The sequence below is a fragment of the Oncorhynchus mykiss genome, chromosome 27 (genome assembly GCF_057628025.1).
Source record: "Oncorhynchus mykiss isolate SJ-2025 chromosome 27, ASM5762802v1, whole genome shotgun sequence".
NCBI lineage: Eukaryota > Metazoa > Chordata > Actinopteri > Salmoniformes > Salmonidae > Oncorhynchus > Oncorhynchus mykiss.
The window spans coordinates 38,706,974-38,729,506 of NC_143048.1; the positions used below are offsets into that span (position 1 = coordinate 38,706,974).

Genomic DNA, 22,533 nt, shown 5'->3' on the forward strand with positions numbered 1-22,533 from the left:
CTTCCACAGCCAGCTAATGCTAGCAGATATGTATCACAGCCAGCTAATGCTAGCAGATATGTATCACAGCCAGCTAATGCTAGCAGATATGTATCACAGCCAGCTAATGCTAGCAGATATGTATCACAGCCAGCTAATGCTAGCAGATATGTATCACAGCCAGCTAATGCTAGCAGATATGTATCACAGCCAGCTAATGCTAGCAGATATGTATCACAGCCAGCTAATGCTAGCAGATATGTATCACAGCCAGCTAATGCTAATAGATATGTATCACAGCCAGCTAATGCTAGCAGATACGTATTCTGTAGAGCTTGAACAACCCCATGTTCTCAAATGAGTGTTCCCCTTGAGTGGAGTTTAAAAGAGAACTGACGTAGGAAAAGGTGTCTCTCACACACACACACACACACACACACACACACACACACACACACACACACACACACACACACACACACACACACACACAGAGTAAAGTGCTGGTGTAAGGGATTTCTCCCACTGTCAGACAGCACTGTTATGTAAGCATATATACAGAGAGAGAGAGAGTAGGGGAGAGAGAGAGGGGAGAGAGGAGAGAGAGAGAGGGGGGAGAGAGAGAGAGGGGAGAGAGAGAGAGGGCAGAGAGGAGAGAGAGAGAGGGGGGAGAGAGAGAGAGGAGAGAGAGAGGGGGAGAGAGAGAGAGGAGAGAGAGAGGGGGGAGAGAGAGAGGAGAGAAAGGGGGAGAGAGAGAGGGGAGAGAGCGAGAGGGGGGAGAGAGAGAGAGAGAGAGAGGGGAGAAAGAGAGGGGAGAGAGAGAGAGGGGAGAGAGAGAGAGGGGAGAGAGAGAGGGGGAGAGAGATGGATGAACAGGAGGGATGTTAATTAGATGAGTTCTAACCTCTGCTGCCTCATTCCCTCTATCACCCAGTATTGCTCTTCGCTCTCCCCTCTTCATCTTTCATAGTTCCTTTTCTTTTTCACTATTACCCATCACTTGACACCATCCTCCTCTCTTTACCCCCCCCCCATCTCACTCTCTCTCAGTCTCTCTCTTTCTGTCTGTCTCTGCACCACTGCAGCAGCTGCCCTCAATGCTGCACGCAACAGTAAACCCTAAAGACCTGGGAACTGGAACACGTCCAAACACACAACAACACACTGACACAGAGGGATGGAGCAGGGAGGGGAGAGAGGAGAGGAGAAGTGGATGATAGGATGGAGAGGAAAGGAAAAGAGAGGAGAAGTGGATGATAGGAGGGAGAGGAAAGGAAAGGAGAAGTGGATGATAGGAGAGATAGGAAAGGAGAGGAGAAGTGGATGATAGGAGAGATAGGAAAGGAGAGGAGAAGTGGATGATAGGAGAGATAGGAAAGGAGAGGAGAAGTGGATGATAGGAGAGATATCAAAGGAAAGGAGAAGTGGATGATAGGAGAAATAGGAAAGGAGAGGAAAAGTGGATGATAGGAGAGATAGGAAAGGAGAGGAGAAGTGGATGATAGGAGAGAGGAGGAAAGGAAAGGAGAAGTGGATGATAGGAGAGATAGGAAAGGAGAGGAGAAGTGGATGATAGGAGAGATAGGAAAGGAGAGGAGAAGTGGATGATAGGAGAGAGGAGGAAAGGAAAGGAGAAGTGGATGATAGGAGAGATAGGAAAGGAGAGGAGAAGTGGATGATAGGAGAGATAGGAAAGGAAAAGAGAGGAAAAGTGGATGATAGGAGAGATAGGAAATGAAAGGAGAGGAGAAGTGGATGATAGGAGAGATAGGAAAGGAGAGGAGAAGTGGATGATAGGAGAGATAGGAAAGGAGAGGAGAAGTGGATGATAGGAGAGATAGGAAAGGAGAGGAGAAATGGATGATAGGAGAGATAGGAAAGGAGAGGAGAAGTGGATGATAGGAGAGATAGGAAAGGAGAGGAGAAGTGGATGATAGGAGAGATATCAAAGGAAAGGAGAAGTGGATGATAGGAGAAATAGGAAAGGAGAGGAGAAGTGGATGATAGGAGAGATAGGAAAGGAGAGGAGAAGTGGATGATAGGAGAGAGGAGGAAAGGAAAGGAGAAGTGGATGATAGGAGAGATAGGAAAGGTGAGGAGAAGTGGATGATAGGAGAGATAGGAAAGGAAAAGAGAGGAAAAGTGGATGATAGGAGAGATAGGAAATGAAAGGAGAGGAGAAGTGGATGATAGGAGAGATAGGAAAGGAGAGGAGAAGTGGATGATAGTAGAGATAGGAAAGGAGAGGAGAAGTGGATGATAGGAGAGATAGGAAAGGAAAAGAGAGGAAAAGTGGATGATAGGAGAGATAGGAAAGGAAAAGAGAGGAAAAGTGGATGATAGGAGAGATAGGAAAGGAGAAGTGGATGATAGGAGAGATAGGAAAGGAGAGAATAAATGATTGAATAATTGATCTGGGAAAGGAGAGATAGATTGATAGAGAAGAAGGAGGGGTGGGTGTTTCTCCATGCTACAGGGCAGCTACGGTTTCACAATACAAGAACTGTGTTCCATTACTCATACTAACCTCACTAACCGTACTTTTTGTGATGTACATTGAGTATGTAGTATGCTTATTGGTCATAGTATGGATATAGTTAGTATGCCAAAAGTTCCCAGATGTCATACTAAATTCACCCAAATACAAAGTATATTTGCAGTGGAGACTATTTCTGTGCTTTTAGGGCCCATAAACCGGTCATCAGCTAACCTTTAGCTCGGAAAGCTCTCGCCAGTTCGAACAACGCGACTCTAACCAGAGCATAACGGACCTATTTATTATTTTATTTTATTTTTCATCCCCGGATTCCCATCGCAAACGGAACATTTTGAGCTCCTGGGCTACAATATCCAGACCCACGACCGGTCCATCGATGTCACTGCATGAAGAGGAATAAACAGATACCCCCATCGCGACGTCCCCAAAGGCTAACTCTCTAGCCCTTGCTATCTCCTTGCTTGCAAATTCGGCCTGCTAACTGCTAGCTTGTTTAGCCCGGTCCGCTAACTGCTACCGTGTTTAGCACCGTCTACTAACTGTTAGCTTGTTAGCACAGGCCTGCTAACCGTCTGAATCGCCGCGTCCCAAACACTCACTGAACCCATATTTACTTTCTACCCCTTTTCGATTTTTAATTTGTTTATACCTTCCGGTAACCTGCCTCACCCAATGTGATACGGAACCGCTATTATCTTTACATTTTTAGAACACACTCAAGAACCTCCAGAAGCTAACCAGCTAACTGGCTACAAGCTATTTGGTCATTGTTAGTTTTCTAACCTGGATAACACTCGCCAGTCCAGCTTCCCTGCCCCATCCACCGCTGCCCCTTGGACACTGATCACTTGGCTACATAGCTGATGCATGCTGGACTGTCCATTAATCACGGTAATCCATTCTGCTTGTTTATGTTTTATCTGTCGGCCCCAGCCGCATTTAGGCTCTGTGTGTAGTTAATCCGACCCTCTCTGCCTAATCAATCGCCATTCTACCTGCTGTTGTTGTGCTAGCTGATTAGCTGTTGTCTCACCTACTGTTTTAGCTAGCTCTCCCAATTCAACACCTGTGATTACTGTATGCCTCGCTGTATGTCTTTCTCAAATGTCAATATGCCTTGTATACTGTTGTGCAGGTTAGTTATCATTGTTTTAGTTTACAATGGAGCCCCTAGTTCCACTCTTTATACCCCTGTTACCTCCTTTGTCCCACCCCCCACACATGCGGTGACCTCACCCATTACAACCAGCATGTCCAGAGATACAACCTCTCTCATCATCACCCAGTGCCTGGGCTTACCTCCCCTGTACCCGCACCCCACCATACCCCTGTTTGCGCATTATGCCCTGAATATATTCTACCATGCCCAGAAACCTGCTCCTCTTATTCTCTGTCCCCAACGCCCTAGGCGACCAGTTTTGATAGCCTTCAGCCGCACCCTCATACTACTCCTTCTCTGTTCCGCGGGTGATGTGGAGGTAAACCCAGGCCCTGCATGTCCCCAGGCACCCTCATTTGTTGACTTCTGTGATCGAAAAAGCCTTGGTTTCATGCATGTCAACATCAGAAGCCTCCTCCCTAAGTTTGTCTTACTCACTGCTCTAGCACACTCTGCTAACCCTGATGTCCTTGCCGTGTCTGAATCCTGGCTCAGGAAGGCCACCAAAAATTCTGAGATTTCCATACCCAACTATAACATCTTCCGTCAAGATAGAACTGCCAAAGGAGGAGGAGTTGCAGTCTACTGCAGAGATAGCCTGCAAAGTAATGTCATACTTTCCAGGTCCATACCCAAACAGTTCGAACTACTAATTTTGAAAATTACTCTCTCCAGAAATAAGTCTCTCACTGTTGCCGCCTGCTACCGACCCCCCTCAGCTCCCAGCTGTGCCCTGGACACCATTTGTGAATTGATCGCCCCCCATCTAGCTTCAGAGTTTGTTCTGTTAGGTGACCTAAACTGGGATATGCTTAACACCCCGGCAGTCCTACAATCTAAGCTAGATGCCCTCAATCTCACTCAAATCATCAAGGAACCCACCAGGTACAACCCTAACTCTGTAAACAAGGGCACCCTCATTGACGTCATCCTGACCAACTGGCCCTCCAAATACACCTCCGCTGTCTTCAACCAGGATCTCAGCGATCACTGCCTCATTGCCTGTATCCGCTATGGAGCCGCAGTCAAACGACCACCCCTCATCACTGTCAAACGCTCCCTAAAACACTTCTGTGAGCAGGCCTTTCTAATCGACCTGGCCCGGGTATCCTGGAAGGACATTGACCTCATCCCGTCAGTTGAGGATGCCTGGTCTTTCTTTAAAAGTAACTTCCTCACCATTTTAGATAAGCATGCTCCGTTCAAAAAATGCAGAACTAAGAACAGATATAGCCCCTGGTTCACTCCAGACCTGACTGCCCTCGACCAGCACAAAAACATCCTGTGGCGGACTGCACTAACATCGAACAGTCCCCGCGATATGCAACTGTTCAGGGAAGTCAGGAACCAATACACACAGTCAGTCAGGAAAGCTAAAGCCAACTTCTTCAGGCAGAAGTTTGCATCTTGTAGCTCCAACTCCAAAAAGTTCTGGGACACTGTGAAGTCCATGGAGAACAAGAGCACCTCCTCCCAGCTGCCCACTGCACTGAGGCTAGGTAACACGGTCACCACCGATAAATCCATGATTATCGAAAACTTCAACAAGCATTTCTCAACGGCTGGCCATGCCTTCCGCCTGGCTACTCCAACCTCGTCCAACAGCTCCCCCCCCCCCGCAGCTACTCGCCCAAGCCTCTCCAGGTTCTCCTTTACCCAAATCCAGATAGCAGATGTTCTGAAAGAGCTGCAAAACCTGGACCCGTACAAATCAGCTGGGCTTGACAATCTGGACCCTCTATTCCTGAAACTATCCGCCGCCATTGTCGCAACCCCTATTACCAGCCTGTTCAACCTCTCTTTCATATCGTCTGAGATCCCCAAGGATTGGAAAGCTGCCGCAGTCATCCCCCTCTTCAAAGGGGGCGACACCCTGGACCCAAACTGTTACAGACCAATATCCATCCTGCCCTGCCTATCTAAGGTCTTCGAAAGCCAAGTCAACAAACAGATCACTGACCATCTTGAATCCCACCGTACCTTCTCCGCTGTGCAATCTGGTTTCCGAGCCGGTCACGGGTGTACCTCAGCCACGCTCAAGGTACTAAACGATATCATAACCGCCATCGATAAAAGACAGTACTGTGCAGCCGTCTTCATAGACCTTGCCAAGGCTTTCGACTCTGTCAATCACCGTATTCTTATCGGCAGACTCAGTAGCCTCGGTTTTTCGGATGACTGCCTTGCCTGGTTCACCAATTACTTTGCAGACAGAGTTCAGTGTGTCAAATCGGAGGGCATGCTGTCCGGTCCTCTGGCAGTCTCTATGGGGGTGCCACAGGGTTCAATTCTCGGGCCGACTCTTTTCTCTGTATATATCAATGATGTTTCTCATGCTGCGGGCGATTCCCTGATCCACCTCTACGCAGACGACACCATTCTATATACTTCCGGCCCGTCCTTGGACACTGTGCTATCTAACCTCCAAACGAGCTTCAATGCCATACAGCACTCCTTCCGTGGCCTCCAACTGCTCTTAAACGCTAGTAAAACCAAATGCATGCTTTTCAACCGTTCGCTGCCTGCACCCGCACGCCTGACCAGCATCACCACCCTGGATGGTTCCGACCTTGAATATGTGGACATCTATAAGTACCTAGGTGTCTGGCTAGACTCTAAACTCTCCTTCCAGACCCATATCAAACATCTCCAATCGAAAATCAAATCAAGAGTCGGCTTTCTATTCCGCAACAAAGCCTCCTTCACTCACGCCGCCAAACTTACCCTAGTAAAACTGACTATCCTACCGATCCTCGACTTCGGCGATGTCATCTACAAAATTGCTTCCAACACTCTACTCAGCAAACTGGATGCAGTTTATCACAGTGCCATCCGTTTTGTCACTAAAGCACCTTATACCACCCACCACTGCGACTTGTATGCTCTAGTCGGCTGGCCCTCGCTACATATTCGTCGCCAGACCCACTGGCTCCAGGTCATCTACAAGTCCATGCTAGGTAAAGCTCCGCCTTATCTCAGTTCACTGGTTACGATGGCAACACCCATCCGTAGCACGCGCTCCAGCAGGTGTATCTCACTGATCATTCCTAAAGCCAACACCTCATTTGGCCGCCTTTCGTTCCAGTTCTCTGCTGCCTGTGATTGGAACGAATTGCAAAAATCGCTGAAGTTGGAGACTTTTATCTCCCTCACCAACTTCAAACATCTGCTATCTGAGCAGCTAACCGATCGCTGCAGCTGTACATAGTCTATTGGTAAATAGCCCACCCATTTTCACCTACCTCATCCCCATACTGTTTTTATTTATTTATTTTTCTGCTCTTTTGCACACCAATATCTCTACCTGTACATAACCTTCTGATCATTTATCACTCCAGTGTTAATCTGCATAATTGTAATTATTTGCCTACCTTCTCATGCCTTTTGCACACAATGTATATATAGACTCCCCTTTTTTCTACTGTGTTATTGACTTGTTAATTGTTTACTCCATGTGTAACTCTGTGTTGTCTGTTCACACTGCTATGCCTTATCTTGGCCAGGTCGCAGTTGCAAATGAGAACTTGTTCTCAACTAGCCTACCTGGTTAAATAAAGGTGAAATAAAAAAAATAAAAATAAAAAATTCTTCTGAAAATGGGCGTGGCTTCACAACGCTTTCAGATTTGAAGAAAATGGCGAAAAATAGTCAGACGACAGTGGATACAAATTCATTGCTTTAACTAATTATGACAAATGTTAAGAAAATGTTGAGCAATGTAATAAAGTAATGACTTTTAAAATAAGTTACGTTACACGTTGTGTTGGCTGACAATTTGTTAGCTATGCTATCCTAACGAACAGCATAGCATTACAGTATGTACCGGTATGTTAGCTAGTTACCGTCCTAACGTTAGTTGGCTACTAATACATGGAACTTGCCAGGCAGTATATTAACTATATGCTATCTAACTAACTACCCAGCATTTATTGATTTTATTATTTACGTCATTCTTAGCTAAGTGGTATAGTTGTGAGTTCTCAATCGACATGGTTAATTCTGGCAATCTACTCTGATTTCAGAGCACTCTCGTCTGAGTGTGCCAGAGCGCAGAATAACTGATGAATTTACGAACACAACACCCGTTGAATATGGCCGGTGTGTCACTAAACGTCAGCAAAAACAAGTGTAATTAAATTGTTGCCAGCAGCACAGTTACAGTCACCAATGCTCTAGACAACATGAAAACATCCTAACCAGCTCTGCTAGGGTGAGTAAAATGGTCAGAGTGAGGTGTTCTCTCATTTGTGATGGAAGTAGCTAGCAAGCTAGCCAATGTTAGCCAGTTAGCTTGGGTGCTTGACTGCCGTTGTGAGGTCAGAACGCTTGGATCAACCCTCCTCCTCGGCCAGAGAGTCCAGTGTAAGCCCCGAGAGTGAAACGCTCTGAAATTACGAACAGACAATCTGATAACGCTCTGGATTTGCGCACTCTGGCATTCTAGATTAACTTTAAGAACACACCCAAAGTCGTAAAATGTCTAGCTAGTTATGTGTTATGCTAACTAGCTAGCAAGAGATTGCATAGCAACAGCATCAACTTTCAGTAGACGGGCGAAGCACTAGTACGCTCACCTAAACAGTTACTAGCAACACCAGACGAGGAGCTGAAGACTGAGACACTAGCAACACCAGATAAGAAGATGGAGCCTGATATACTAGCAACACCAGACAAGGAGATGGAGCCTGAGATACTAGCAACACTAGACAAGGAGATGGAGACTGAGACACTAGCAACACCAGATAAGGAGATGGAGCCTGAGATACTAGCAACACTAGACAAGGAGGTGGAGACTGAGACACTAGCCACACCAGATAAGGAGGTGAAGACTGAGACACTAGCAACACCAGATAAGGAGGTGAAGACTGAGACACTAGCAACACCAGATAAGGAGATGGAGCCTGAGATATTAGCAACACTAGACAAGGAGATGGAGACTGAGACACTAGCAACACTAGACAGGGAGGTGGAGACTGCCAACCAGATTAGGAGTGTGTGTGTGTGTGTGTGTGTGTGTGTGTGTGTGTGTGTGTGTGTGTGTGTGTGTGTGTGTGAGAGATTTGGAATGCATTGTATTTCCAGAGAGCTGCCCTCTGACCTTTAGGGGGTTAGAATGTGTCATTCCCTAGCGTCAGAGTTAATACAACAATTTTTAGTTCCCACCACCACACTGTCTACACGGCTTATAGTCTAACATGACTACTGTCTATGAAAAGGGCTGAAAGAAGAGATGTGTTTGTGCCCTGGGATTGTGAGAGGTGTAGTCGTGACACAGCTACCGTCTGTACCAGAGGACCTTAATTTCCCTCTGCCCTTAGAGACATAATCGTATGTTCATTCAGGGCCCTCCTTGTGTTCTGCTTCCCAGTGTGTGAGCAACAGGACATGCGATGCCCATGAGTGTCCCCTTACGTATAAAGCTGTGTGCCTTTCTAAACAACCATTGAACAGCTAAAACTAGGTTACCCATATTGGGGGAAGGCTTTGAAAATAGATGCCAGGTTTGAAATAGAGTCTGAGGAGTCAGTGTTACTGTCGAGACCCAGTTTTTGTAAAGTGATATGATCTAATTTTGACAATAGGATAGGGTTAAATGTTAGAATTGGGATTTTTCTAATCTGAAAAATTTGATTCTGATCCTCCGGAATAGGGATAAGGATTTGGTAATCCAATCTAACCTTAAATCAGGATTGTATGTCATTAAAGGATCCCACCGTACCTTCTCCACTATGCAATCTGGTTTCAGAGCTGGTCATGGGTGCACCTCAGCCACGCTCAAGGTCCTAAACGATATCTTAACCGCCATCGATAAGAGCCATTACTGTGCAGCCGTCTTCATCGACCTGGCCAAGGCTTTTGACTCTGTCAATCACCACATCCTCATCGGCAGACTCGATAGCCTTGGTTTCTCAAATGATTGCCTCGCCTGGTTTACCAACTACTTCTCTGATAAGAGTTCAGTGTGTCAAATCGGAGGGCCTGTTGTCCGGACCTCTGGCAGTCTCTATGGGGCCACAGGGTTCAATCCTCGGGCCGAATCTCTTCTCTGTATACATCAATGATGTTGCTCTTGCTGCTGGTGATTCTCTGATCCACCTCTACGCAGACGACACCATTCTGTATACTTCTGACCCCTCTTTGGACACTGTGTTAACTAACCTTCAATGCCATACAACTCTCCTTCCGTTGCCTCCAATTGCTCTTAAATGCTAGTAAAACTAAATGCATGCTCTTCAACCGATCGCTGTCTGCACCTACCCGCCAGTCCAACATCACTACTCTGGACGGCTCTGACTTAGAATATGTGGACAACTACAAATACCTAGGTGTCTGGTTAAACTGTAAACTCTCCTTCCAGACCCACATCAAACATCTACAATCCAAAATTAAATCTAGAATTGGCTTCCTATATTGCAATAAAGCATCCTTCACTCATGCTGCCAAACATACCCTTGTAAAACTGACCATCCTACCGATCCTCGACTTCGGTGATGTCATCTATAAAATAGCCTCCAACACTCTACTCACAAACTGGATGCAGTCTATCCCAGTGCCATCCGTTTTGTCACCAAAGCCCCATACACTACCCACCATTGCAACCTGTACGCTCTCGTTGGTTGGTCCTCGCTTCATACTCGTCGCCAAACCCACTGGCTACAGGTTATCTACAAGTCTTTGCTAGGTAAAGCCCCGCCTTAGCTCACTGGTCACCATAGCAGCACCCACTCGTAGCACGCACTCCAGGAGGTATATCTCACTGGTCACCCCCAAAGCCAATTCCTCCTTTGGTCGTCTTTCCTTCCAGTTCTCTGCTGCCAATGACTGGAACGAACTGCAAAAATCTCTGAAGCTGGAGACTCTTACCTCCCTCTCTAGCTTTAAGCACCAGCTGTCAGAGCAGCTCACATATCACTGCACCTGTACATAGCCCATCTATCTACCTACCTCATCCCCATACTGCTATTTATTTATTTATCTTGTTCCTTTGCACCCCAGTATCTCTACTGGCACATTCATCTTCTGCACATCTACCATTCCAGTGTTTTAATTGCTATATTGTAATTACTTCGCCACCATGGCCTATTTATTGCCTTACCTCCCTTATTTTACCTCATTTGCACTCACTGTACATAGACATCTTGTTTTCTTTTGTTCTACTGTATTATTGACTGTATGTTTGTTTTACTCCATGTGTAACTCTGTGTTGTTGTATGTGTCGAATTGCTTTGCTTTATCTTGGCTAGGTCGCAGTTGCAAATGAGAACTTGTTCTCAACTAGCCTACCTGGTTAAATAAAGGTGTTCTCAACTAGCCTACCTGGTTAAATAAAGGTGTTCTCAACTGGCCTACCTGGTTAAATAAAGGTGTTCTCAGCTAGCCTACCTGGTTAAATAAAGGTAAAGAAATTTGTAGATGTAGTACCACAACCCGACCAGTAGATGGCAAGGCGTAGTACTGTTCAAAGCACTAAAAATCTATCCAGATTCTTTGATCTTGATATTGTGGTATCTGGATCAGAATTATCTTATCCGATTATTTTCTAAAAAAAAAAACAGGCTCAACAGCGATTAAAAGGCTGGATACCAAATAAAAGGATTAAAGGATCCGGATAATTATGAAAAACTGGGCCCTGGTGTCTCCTCTGGTCATGAAAAACTGGGCCCTGGTGTCTCCTCTGGTCATGAAAAACTGGGTTCTGGTGTCTCCTCTGGTCATGAAAAACTGGGCCCTGGTGTCTCCTCTGGTCATGAAAAACTGGGTTCTGGTGTCTCCTCTGGTCATGAAAAACTGGGCCCTGGTGTCTCCTCTGGTCATGAAAAACTGGGCCCTGGTGTCTCCTCTGGTCATGAAAAACTGGGTTCTGGTGTCTCCTCTGGTCATGAAAAACTGGGCCCTGGTGTCTCCTCTGGTCATGAAAAACTGGGTTCTGGTGTCTCCTCTGGTCATGAAAAACTGGGCCCTGGTGTCTCCTCTGGTCATGAAAAACTGGGTTCTGGTGTCTCCTCTGGTCATGAAAAACTGGGCCCTGGTGTCTCCTCTGGTCATGAAAAACTGGGCCCTGGTGTCTCCTCTGGTCATGAAAAACTGGGCCCTGGTGTCTCCTCTGGTCATGAAAAACTGGGTTCTGGTGTCTCCTCTGGTCATGAAAAACTGGGCCCTGGTGTCTCCTCTGGTCATGAAAAACTGGGCCCTGGTGTCTCCTCTGGTCATGAAAAACTGGGCCCTGGTATCTCCTCTGGTCATGAAATACTGTGCCCTGGTGTCTCCTCTGGTCATGAAAAACTGGGCCCTGGTGTCTCCTCTGGTCATGAAAAACTGGGCCCTGGTGTCTCCTCTGGTCATGAAAAACTGGGCCCTGGTGTCTCCTCTGGTCATGAAAAACTGGGCCCCTGGTGTCTCCTCTGGTCATGAAAAACTGGGCCCTGGTGTCTCCTCTGGTCATGAAAAACTGGGCCCTGGTGTCTCCTCTGGTCATGAAAAACTGGGCCCTGGTGTCTCCTCTGGTCATGAAAAACTGGGCCCTGGTGTCTCCTCTGGTCATGAAAAACTGGGCCCTGGTGTCTCCTCTGGTCATGAAAAACTGGGCCCTGGTGTCTCCTCTGGTCATGAAATACTGGGCCCTGGTGTCTCCTCTGGTCATGAAAAACTGGGCCCTGGTGTCTCCTCTGGTCATGAAAAACTGGGCCCTGGTGTCTCCTCTGGTCATGAAAAACTGGGCCCTGGTGTCTCCTCTGGTCATGAAAAACTGGGCCCTGGTGTCTCCTCTGGTCATGAAAAACTGGGCCCTGGTGTCTCCTCTGGTCATGAAAAACTGGGCCCTGGTGTCTCCTCTGGTCATGAAAAACTGGGCCCTGGTGTCTCCTCTGGTCATGAAAAACTGTGCCCTGGTGTCTCCTCTGGTCATGAAAAACTGGGTTCTGGTGTCTCCTCTGGTCAAATAAAACTGGGCCCTGGTGTCTCCTCTGGTCATAAAAAACTGGGCCCTGGTATCTCCTCTGGTCATGAAAAACTGGGCCCTGGTGTCTCCTCTGGTCATCCAAAATATCAGTTCATTCATTGTTGTAAGGACCCTTGAAAACACTTATTCAAGAGAAAATCTAAAAGGCACAGCCCAGATACCTGTGTCTCTGTCTGTCTCTGTGTCTGTCTCTGTGTCTCTGTGTCTCTGTGTCTGTGTCTCTGTGTCTGTGTCTCTGTGTCTGTGTCTCTCTCTCTGTGTCTCTCTCTCTGTGTCTCTGTCTCTGTGTCTCTGTCTCTGTGTCTCTGTCTCTGTGTCTCTGTCTCTCTGTCTCTGTGTCTCTGTCTCTGTGTCTCTGTCTCTGTCTCTGTGTCTCTGTGTCTCTGTCTCTGTGTCTCTGTCTCTGTGTCTCTGTCTCTCTCTCTGTGTCTCTCTCTCTGTCTCTCTCTGTGTCTCTCTCTCTCTGTGTCTCTCTCTGTGTCTCTCTCTGTGTCTCTCTCGCTCACCCTCTTTCTGTGGTGTAGCATTCTCCTCATCTCCTCCCTCCTTCTCAGCAGTGCAGTTGTATCCTTTCTTCTTGAGGATATTACAGATGAGGATCCCCAGGAGTCCCATCACACAGAAGATTGGCACCAGGGCGAACACTGCATACTCTGTACTCTTCTCCTCCGGGCTCCGTACTGCTGTACCGTTCACCGGCAGGCCGCCACTGCCCGTCGAGCCCTTATCCACCGTACGCACCACGCGCACGTGGGTAGACTGGGCAGGGGGGGCTGGGGAGAGAAAAAGTGAGAGAATACGGCCCTGTTAAAACCATTATTCCTCCAGTGAAAACATAACAGATTCAACTATTTGTTGGCGTGATATTGATTCTGTCCACACTCACCTCTCACACAGGCCAGGGTGGAGGCTGTCCTCCCAGCAGTGGCGTGGAACCTGGTGGCACCAACACAGGCACATATTAATATCACAACAGAACAATACCATGTTATCATAGCAGTGTATTCATATCATGGTAATTTAGCAGACACTCTTATCCAGACAAACTTACTATTGGTGCATTCGTCTTAAGGTAGCTAGGTGGGACAACCACATATCACAGTCCTAGTAAGTAAAACTTTTCCAACTGACCATATTTAAAGGTCAACAGTCTATTTCTGTAGAGAGTGGTGGTCCTGGTCGGAGGGTAGAGAAATGCTAACCAGGCTATACAGTGACTGGTCAGAATACAAGCATTTCGCTACACCCGCAAATAACATCTGCTAAACACATGTGAACAATTCGATTTGATTTGATTTGATACTTCAGTGCTACAGTTAGGTATTGTTTTACAGCAGAAGAATCATTCAACCGTTTTGCCTGTATCTAATGTGGCTTATGAAGAAAAACACATGCTTGTTGGTGCTTGTTGGTGCTTGTTGGTACTTGTCGAACTTGTTTGGTGAATATTGAGATTACAAAGGGAGAGGGTAGAGATTGTCTTGTATGTGGATACATACCCAGACAGACAGTCTCCGCAGACAGCATCAGAGTGCGATGTACCAGAGGTCACAACCTTTTTGTTGAGGACCCCACAGGAGGAATGTGGGCGGCATTGATCAGAGTCATAGCTGTCCGAAAAAGTACCAGCTGGACAAGATTGGCATCGGATCGCCTCGCCTGGCCCCTCGACCTGCCAGCAAGCCTGGCAGGAGAACACATCTTCACATCTCAGAACAGAGTACATGAACCACTGTAATTACACACTTCAGTCACATGTGGTTCTGTGTTCAATAAGATGTTCCAAAATAACTAACACTGCCGTTTTGGACAGAAACTAAGATACATGACCTATTTTTCGGGTTCATATGTACACATTTTCATATGAAACCGATTATTTTTTATATATACAGTTGATGTTTGAAGTTCACATCTTAGTCAAATAAATTTAAACTCAGTTTTTCAAAATTCCTGACATTTAATCCTAGCAAAAAATCCCTGTTAGTTAAGATCACCACATTATTTTAAGAATGTGAAATGTCAGAATAATAGTAGAGATAATTATTTATTTCAGCTTTTATTTCTTTCATCACATTCCCAGTGGGTCAGACGTTTACATATACTCAATTAGTATTTGGTAGCATTGTCTTTAAATTGTTTAACTTGGGTCAAATGTTTTGGGTAGCCTTCCACAAGCTTCCCACAATAAGTTGGGTGAATTTTGGCCCATTCCTCCTGACACAGCTGGTGTAACTGAGTCAGGTTTGTAGGCCTCCTTGCTCACAAAACACTTTTTCAGTTCTGCCCACACATTTTCTATAGGATTGAGGTCAGGGCTTTGTGTTGACATCTCCAATACCTTGACTTTGTTGTCCTTAAGCCATTTTGCCACAACTTTGGAAGTATTCTTGGGGTCATTGTCCATTTGGAAGACCCATTTACGACCAAGCTTTAACTTCCTGACTGATATATTGAAGCAACATCTCAAGACATCCACATAATTTTCCTGCCTCATGATGCCATCTATTTTGTGAAGTGCCCCAGTCCCTCCTGCAGCAAAGCACCCCCACAACATGATGCTGCCACCCCTGTGCTTCACGGTTGGGATGGTGTTCTTCGGCTTGCAAGTGTCCCCCTTTTTCTTCCAAACATAACGATGGTCATTATGGCCAAACAGTTCTATTTTTGTTCCATCAGACCAGAGGACATTTCTCCAAAAAGTAAGATCTTTGTCCCCATGTGCGGTTGCAAACCGTAGTCTGGCTTTTTTACGGCGGTTTTTACTCCTTGCTGAGTGGCCTTTCAGGTTATGTCGATATAGGACTCATTTTACTGTGGATATAGATACTTTTGTACCTGTTTCCTCCAGCATTTTCCCAAGTTCCGTTGCTGTTGTTCTGGGATCGATTTGCACTTTTCGCACCAAAGTACATTAATCTCCTTCCTGAGCGGTATGACGGCTGCGTGGTCCCATGGTGTTTATACTTGCATACTATTGTTTGTACAGATGAACGTGGTAACTTCAGACGATTGGAAATTGCTCCCAAGTATGAACCAGACTTGTGGAGGTCTACAATTATTTCTCTGAGGTCTTGGCTGATTTCTTTTGATTTTCCCATGATGTCAAACAAAGAGGCACTGAGTTTGAAGGTAGGCCTTGAAATACATCCACAGGTAGACCTCCAATTGACTCAAATTATGTCAATTAGCCTATCAGACGCTTCTAAAGCCATGACATCATTTTCTGGAATTTTACAAGCTGTTTAAAGGCACAGTCAACTTAGTGTTTGTAAACTTCTGATCCACTGGAATTGTGATACAGTGAAATTATAAGTGAAACAATCTGTCTGAAAACAATTGTTGGAAAAATGACTTGTGTCATGCACAAAGTAGATGTCCTAACCGACTTGCCAAAACTATAGTTTGTTAACAAGAAATTTGTGGAGTGGTTGAAAATTGAGTTTTAATGACTCCAACCTAAGTTTATGTAAACCTCCGACTTCAACTGTATATATATTAGGCATGTATCAACAAATTAACAAAAACATAGTACAGATGTGGGATCTTAATTTGACCAGTGCTGTCGTGGCAAAACAATCCTGCAGCAACAGGATTTTAACGTATAGTCCATGATGTTGCTTCATCGGTGGTTAGTCTATTGGACAAAAGAACGCCACATGTAAAGTGGAATACTGTCAATATAACCATGTGTTAACATAGGTTTTCAGTGAATTTATGTTAATCCAAGCTCATCTGTTCTTCCTACCCTGCAGGAAAATTCTCAGCAACAAAGAGTGATCAAATTAAGATCCTACATCTGCATCTTGGTCGTATCTAAAATAAGAGCAGACCCACTGGGAAAAGTTGTTTCAAAGTTGTTTCACCGTCATTTCAATGAAACTACGTTGAACCAACGTGGAGTAGACGTTGAGTTGACATCTGTTCCCAGTGGGGAGAAACACAACTTCCATGCAGTGAGAAGGAGGAGAAAGTGGAGAGGTAGAGGTGGCCTCTGTTGACAGAGGGATCCACGGTGGTAATGTAGTGGAAGAGAGGGTGGGGGGGTTTGGCCTGTATAGTGACAAGTGAGTTATAAAAATACATTTAGGATGACAGCGTAATGAGAGGTGAGTTAGGATGACAGGGTAATGAGAGGTGAGTTAGGATGACAGGGTAATGAGAGGTGAGTTAGGATGACAGGGTAATGAGAGGTGAGTTAGGATGACAGGGTAATGAGAGGTGAGTTAGGATGACAGGGTAATGAGAGGTGAGTTAGGATGACAGGGTAATGAGGGATGAGTTAGGATGACAGGGTAATGAGAGGTGAGTTAGGATGACAGGGTAATGAGGTGAGTTAGGATGACAGGGTAATGAGAGGTGAGTTAGGATGACTGGGTAATGAGAGGTGAGTTAGGATGACAGGGTAATGAGAGGTGAGTTAGGATGACAGGGAAATGAGAGGTGAGTTAGGATGACAGGGTAATGAGAGGTGAGTTAGGATGACTGGGTAATGAGAGGTGAGTTAGGATGACAGGGTAATGAGAGGTGAGTTAGGATGACTGGGTAATGAGAGGTGAGTTAGGATGACTGGGTAATGAGAGGTGAGTTAGGATGACAGGGTAATGAGAGGTGAGTTATGTTAGATCTTCTGTCCTACCTTGATTGGCTCTTGGCCACTGGGGCACTCCAGACACACACACCCCTCCCCCCACCGACACTGCACGGCTACAGTCCCTCCAGAGCAAAACACCTGGAATACACATACAGATCAGTGACACAAATAATGACACACACACACACACACACACACACACACACACACACACACACCGTGAGAAGGACAAGAGCTGAGCAGCAAAGGTGGTTCCTCATCTTCATCCAGGTATTCTTCTATGAACATATGATCTAGAACAGAGAGGATCATGGGACAACGGGTGAGCTATAGTCAGGGAGGAAATCGAATGCATAATCAAGAAGTCTGGTTTTGCCTGAAGAGATAGACCACTGACTAAAGCGTGATTCAACATGTGTCAGGGGGCTGGGGTCAATCTGTTATATCTGGAGTACTTCTCCTGTCTTATCCGGTGTCCTGTGTGAATTTAAGTAGGATCCCTCTAATTCTCTCTCCCTCCCGGAGGACCTGAGCCCTAGGACCATGCCTCAGGACTACCTGGCCTGATGACTCCTTGTTGTCCCCAGTCCACCTGGCCGTGCTGCTGCTCCAGTTTCAACTGTTCTGCCTGTGGTATGGAACACTGACCTGTTCACAGGACGTGCTACCTTGTCCCAGACCTGCTGTTTTTGACTCTCTCTCTCTCTCTACCGCACCTGATGTCTCTAACTCTGAATGATCGGCTATGAAAAGCCAACTGACATTTACTCCTGAGGTGCTGACCTGTTGCACCCTCTACAACCACTGTGATTATTATTATTCGACCATGCTGGTCATTTATGAACATTTGAACATCATGGCCATGTTCTGTTATAATCTCCACCCGGCACAGCCAGAAGAGGACTGGCCACCCCTCAGAGCCTGATTCCTCTCTAGGTTCTTCCTGGGTTTAGGCCTTTCTAGGGAGTTTTTCCTAGCCACCGTGCTTCTACATCTGCATTACTTGCTGTTTACAGCAACAACCTGACATAACACACTCCTGAATCATTACAGTAATAACCTGACATAACACACTCCTGAATCATTACAGTAATAACCTGACATAACACACTCCTGAATCATTACAGTAACAACCTGACATAACACACTCCTGAATCATTACAGTAACAACCTGACATAACACACTCCTGAATCATTACAGTAACAACCTGACATAACACACTCCTGAATCATTACAGTAATAACCTGACATAACACACTCCTGAATCATTACAGTAATAACCTGACATAACACACTCCTGAATCATTACAGTAATAACCTGACATAACACACTCCTGAATCATTACAGTAATAACCTGACATAACACACTCCTGAATCATTACAGTAATAACCTGACATAACACACTCCTGAATCATTACAGTAATAACCTGACATAACACACTCCTGAATCATTACAGTAATAACCCGACATAACACACTCCTGAATCATTACAGTAATAACCCGACATAACACACTCCTGAATCATTACAGTAATAACCCGACATAACACACTCCTGAATCATTACAGTAATAACCCGACATAACACACTCCTGAATCATTACAGTAATAACCTGACATAACACACTCCTGAATCATTACAGTAATAACCCGACATAACACACTCCTGAATCATTACAGTAATAACCTGACATAACACACTCCTGAATCATTACAGTAACAACCTGACATAACACACTCCTGAATCATTACAGTAATAACCTGACATAACACACTCCTGAATCATTACAGTAATAACCCGACATAACACACTCCTGAATCATTACAGTAATAACCTGACATAACACACTCCTGAATCATTACAGTAATAACCCAACATAACACACTCCTGAATCATTACAGTAATAACCCGACATAACACACTCCTGAATCATTACAGTAATAACCCGACATAACACACTCCTGAATCATTACAGTAATAACCTGACATAACACACTCCTGAATCATTACAGTAATAACCCGACATAACACATTCCTGAATCATTACAGTAATAACCCGACATAACACACTCCTGAATCATTACAGTAATAACCTGACATAACACACTCCTGAATCATTACAGTAACAACCTGACATAACACACTCCTGAATCATTACAGTAATAACCTGACATAACACACTCCTGAATCATTACAGTAATAACCCGACATAACACACTCCTGAATCATTACAGTAATAACCTGACATAACACACTCCTGAATCATTACAGTAATAACCCGACATAACACACTCCTGAATCATTACAGTAATAACCTGACATAACACACTCCTGAATCATTACAGTAATAACCTGACATAACACACTCCTGAATCATTACAGTAATAACCTGACATAACACACTCCTGAATCATTACAGTAATAACCCGACATAACACACTCCTGAATCATTACAGTAATAACCTGACATAATAAATACTGTCACAACAATGACTGAGAGACAGGTACAGGCTGGTAAATAGTATTGAGGTAACAGCCATTGTTCATGGACAGTGGACACAGGTCAGACAGTGACACAAAGAGATATTCTGAGGTGACATCAGAGCCACAAATAGATAGTTTGGTCATGGAGGTTTCTAAGAATACATCATATAATTACAGTTGAAGTCGGAAGTTTACATACACTTAGGTTGGAGTCATTAAAACTAGTTTACATACACTTAGGTTGGAGTCATTAAAACTAGTTTACATACACTTAGGTTGGAGTCATTAAAACTAGTTTACATACACTTAGGTTGGAGTCATTAAAACTAGTTTACATACACTTAGGTTGGAGTCATTAAAACTAGTTTACATACACTTAGGTTGGAGTCATTAAAACTAGTTTACATACACTTAGGTTGGAGTCATTAAAACTCGTTTTTCATCCACCCCACAAATGTCTTGTTAACAAACTATAGTTTTGGCAAGTCGGTTAGGACATCTACTTTGTGCATGACACAAGTCATTTTTCCAACAATTGTTTACAGACAGATTATTTCACTTAAATTTCCCTGTATCACAATTCCAGTGGGTCAGAAGTTTACAAGTTGACTGTGCCTCTAAACACCTTGGAAAATTCCAGAAAATTATGTCATGGCTTTAGAAGCTTCTGATAGGCTAATTGACATCATTTGAGTCAATTGGAGGTGTACCTGTGGATGTACCTTCAAACTCAGTGCCTCTTTGCTTGACATCATGGGAAACTCAAAATAAATCTGCCAAGATCTCCACAACTTTGGTTCATCCTTGGGAGCAATTTCCAAGCGCCTGAAGGTACCACGTTCATCTGTACAAACAATAGTACTCAAGTATAAACACCATGGGACCACGCAACTGTCATACCGCTCAGGAAGGAGACGCGTTTCTGTCTCCAAGAGATGGACAATGACCCCAAGCATACTTCTAAAGTTGTGGCAAAATGACTTAAGGACAACAAAGTCCAGGTATTTAACTAGGCAGGTCAGTTAAGAACAAACTCTTATTTTCAATGACGGCCTAGGAACAGTGGGTTAACTGCCTTGTTCAGGTAGGTAGGATAGGATAGGACCTTTTACCTTGTCAGCTCAGGGATTCGATCTTGCAACCTTGGAGTGGAGTGGCCATCACAAAGCCCTGACCACAATCCTATAGAAAATGTATTTGGAGCTATACGGAGTTATACGGAGCCCCCTGCATTGTGGTACGGAGCTCCATTTGGCCTCTGCCTGCCTCTGGAGGCTCCGCAATTGTGTCACACCCTCTATATGGAGCCTCCGACCACATTTTTGTCTCTATCATAAAAAGGCTTAAAACTAGACATCAGGAGAGATGTTTCAATGGAAAAGAGAGTGAGCCATTAAACTCTCCTGACCTAAAATGCCCCATTCCCTCCGTCCGTCTCTCTGCAATGCTCTCTCCCTCCTTCCCTCTCTCTCTCTCTCCCTCCTTCCTTCTCTGTGCTGTTCCACTGAGACAAAGTGGAAAGTTGTCCAGCAGCTAAATAAAGGAACAATTAACTTTCAGAGGATCTCTCTCCTCTCTGTGGTCAATAAAACTGCCCCTAAATCACAGTTTTAAACACACAGAGAGAGAGAGAGGAGAGAGGAGAGAGGAGAGAGAGAGAGCGAGAGAGAAGTGGGCAAACTCACCCCAGACTGGCAGTGGACTTGGACTCAGTTGCCCTGGCAACAGACTGAGGATGCTACGGATGATGCTACAATGCTGAGTCAAGGAAATACATACACTGTTGGGGTCTCTCTCTTTCTACCAGACACACACACACACACACACACACACACACACTGTTCTCTCAGTTGGGCAGAGAGGTCCGTGACACAAGCAAAGTGAACTTGCACACACCTTACACTGCCTAGTCCTACAGAGCACTCAGAGTGGCACACACTCTCTCTCTCTCTCATTTGAACACACACACACATACATGTACATACACACTTAGTATTCTCTGTCTTAGGCTAGGCTGACTGCAGTGTACCTGTGACTGAATAACTGTCATCATTTATACTGTCCCTCTCACCAGCCACACCCCTTCCTGCTCACTGGCCCTGCCCCTATATGCTCTCCACCACCCTCTGCTCACGTATATACACACACACACACACACACACGCATGCATAGACACACATACACACACAAGCAAGCATAGACACACACGCATGCATAGACACACACACACACACACACACACAAGCATGCATAGACACACACACACACACACAAGCAAGCATAGACACACACGCATGCATAGACACACACACACACACACACAAGCATGCATAGACACACACACACAAGCATGCATAGACACACACATATGCATACACAGTGATTAGACAGGGTAAAGTATTGGTTATGACCGGTGACACTAACTAATAATGTTACACCTTTAAGGGCTCACCTTAAACACACACACACCTGGTGATTTGAATGATGTATGCCTTTGTATACTATTCCTTACTGTTCTACACAGTCCTACTAAACAGTTGGATATTTACATCTGCTCTACACAGTCCTACTAAACAGTTGGATATTTACAGTACAGTCCTACTAAACAGTTTAATATTTACAGTACAGTCCTACTAAACAGTTTAATATTTACAGTACAGTCCTACTAAACAGTTGGATATTTACATCTGCTCTACACAGTCCTACTAAACAGTTGGATATTTACAGTACAGTCCTACTAAACAGTTTAATATTTACAGTACAGTCCTACTAAACAGTTTAATATTTACAGTACAGTCCTACTAAACAGTTGGATATTTACAGTACAGTCCTACTAAACAGTTGGATATTTACAGTACATC

General features: G+C 44.9%; 1 protein-coding gene across 2 annotated transcripts in view; it reads right to left on the reverse strand.

Annotated features, from left to right (window-relative positions):
- The window catches only part of LOC110508013 (tumor necrosis factor receptor superfamily member 19L), a 68,238-nt gene that overhangs the window by 16,020 nt on the left and 29,685 nt on the right, over positions 1-22,533 (reverse strand). Inside the window, exons 2-6 of one of the 2 annotated variants that reach the window (XM_090223986.1) lie at positions 17,404-17,478; positions 17,231-17,323; positions 14,094-14,278; positions 13,481-13,530; positions 13,101-13,367 (exon numbers count right to left, since the gene is read on the reverse strand). In XM_090223986.1, the coding sequence (XP_090080112.1) occupies positions 13,101-13,367; positions 13,481-13,530; positions 14,094-14,278; positions 17,231-17,323; positions 17,404-17,451 (643 nt within the window). In that variant the 5' untranslated portion in view covers positions 17,452-17,478. The remainder of the gene's footprint in view (positions 1-13,100; positions 13,368-13,480; positions 13,531-14,093; positions 14,279-17,230; positions 17,324-17,403; positions 17,479-22,533) is intronic. The other variant, XM_090223987.1, reaches the window with a different exon arrangement.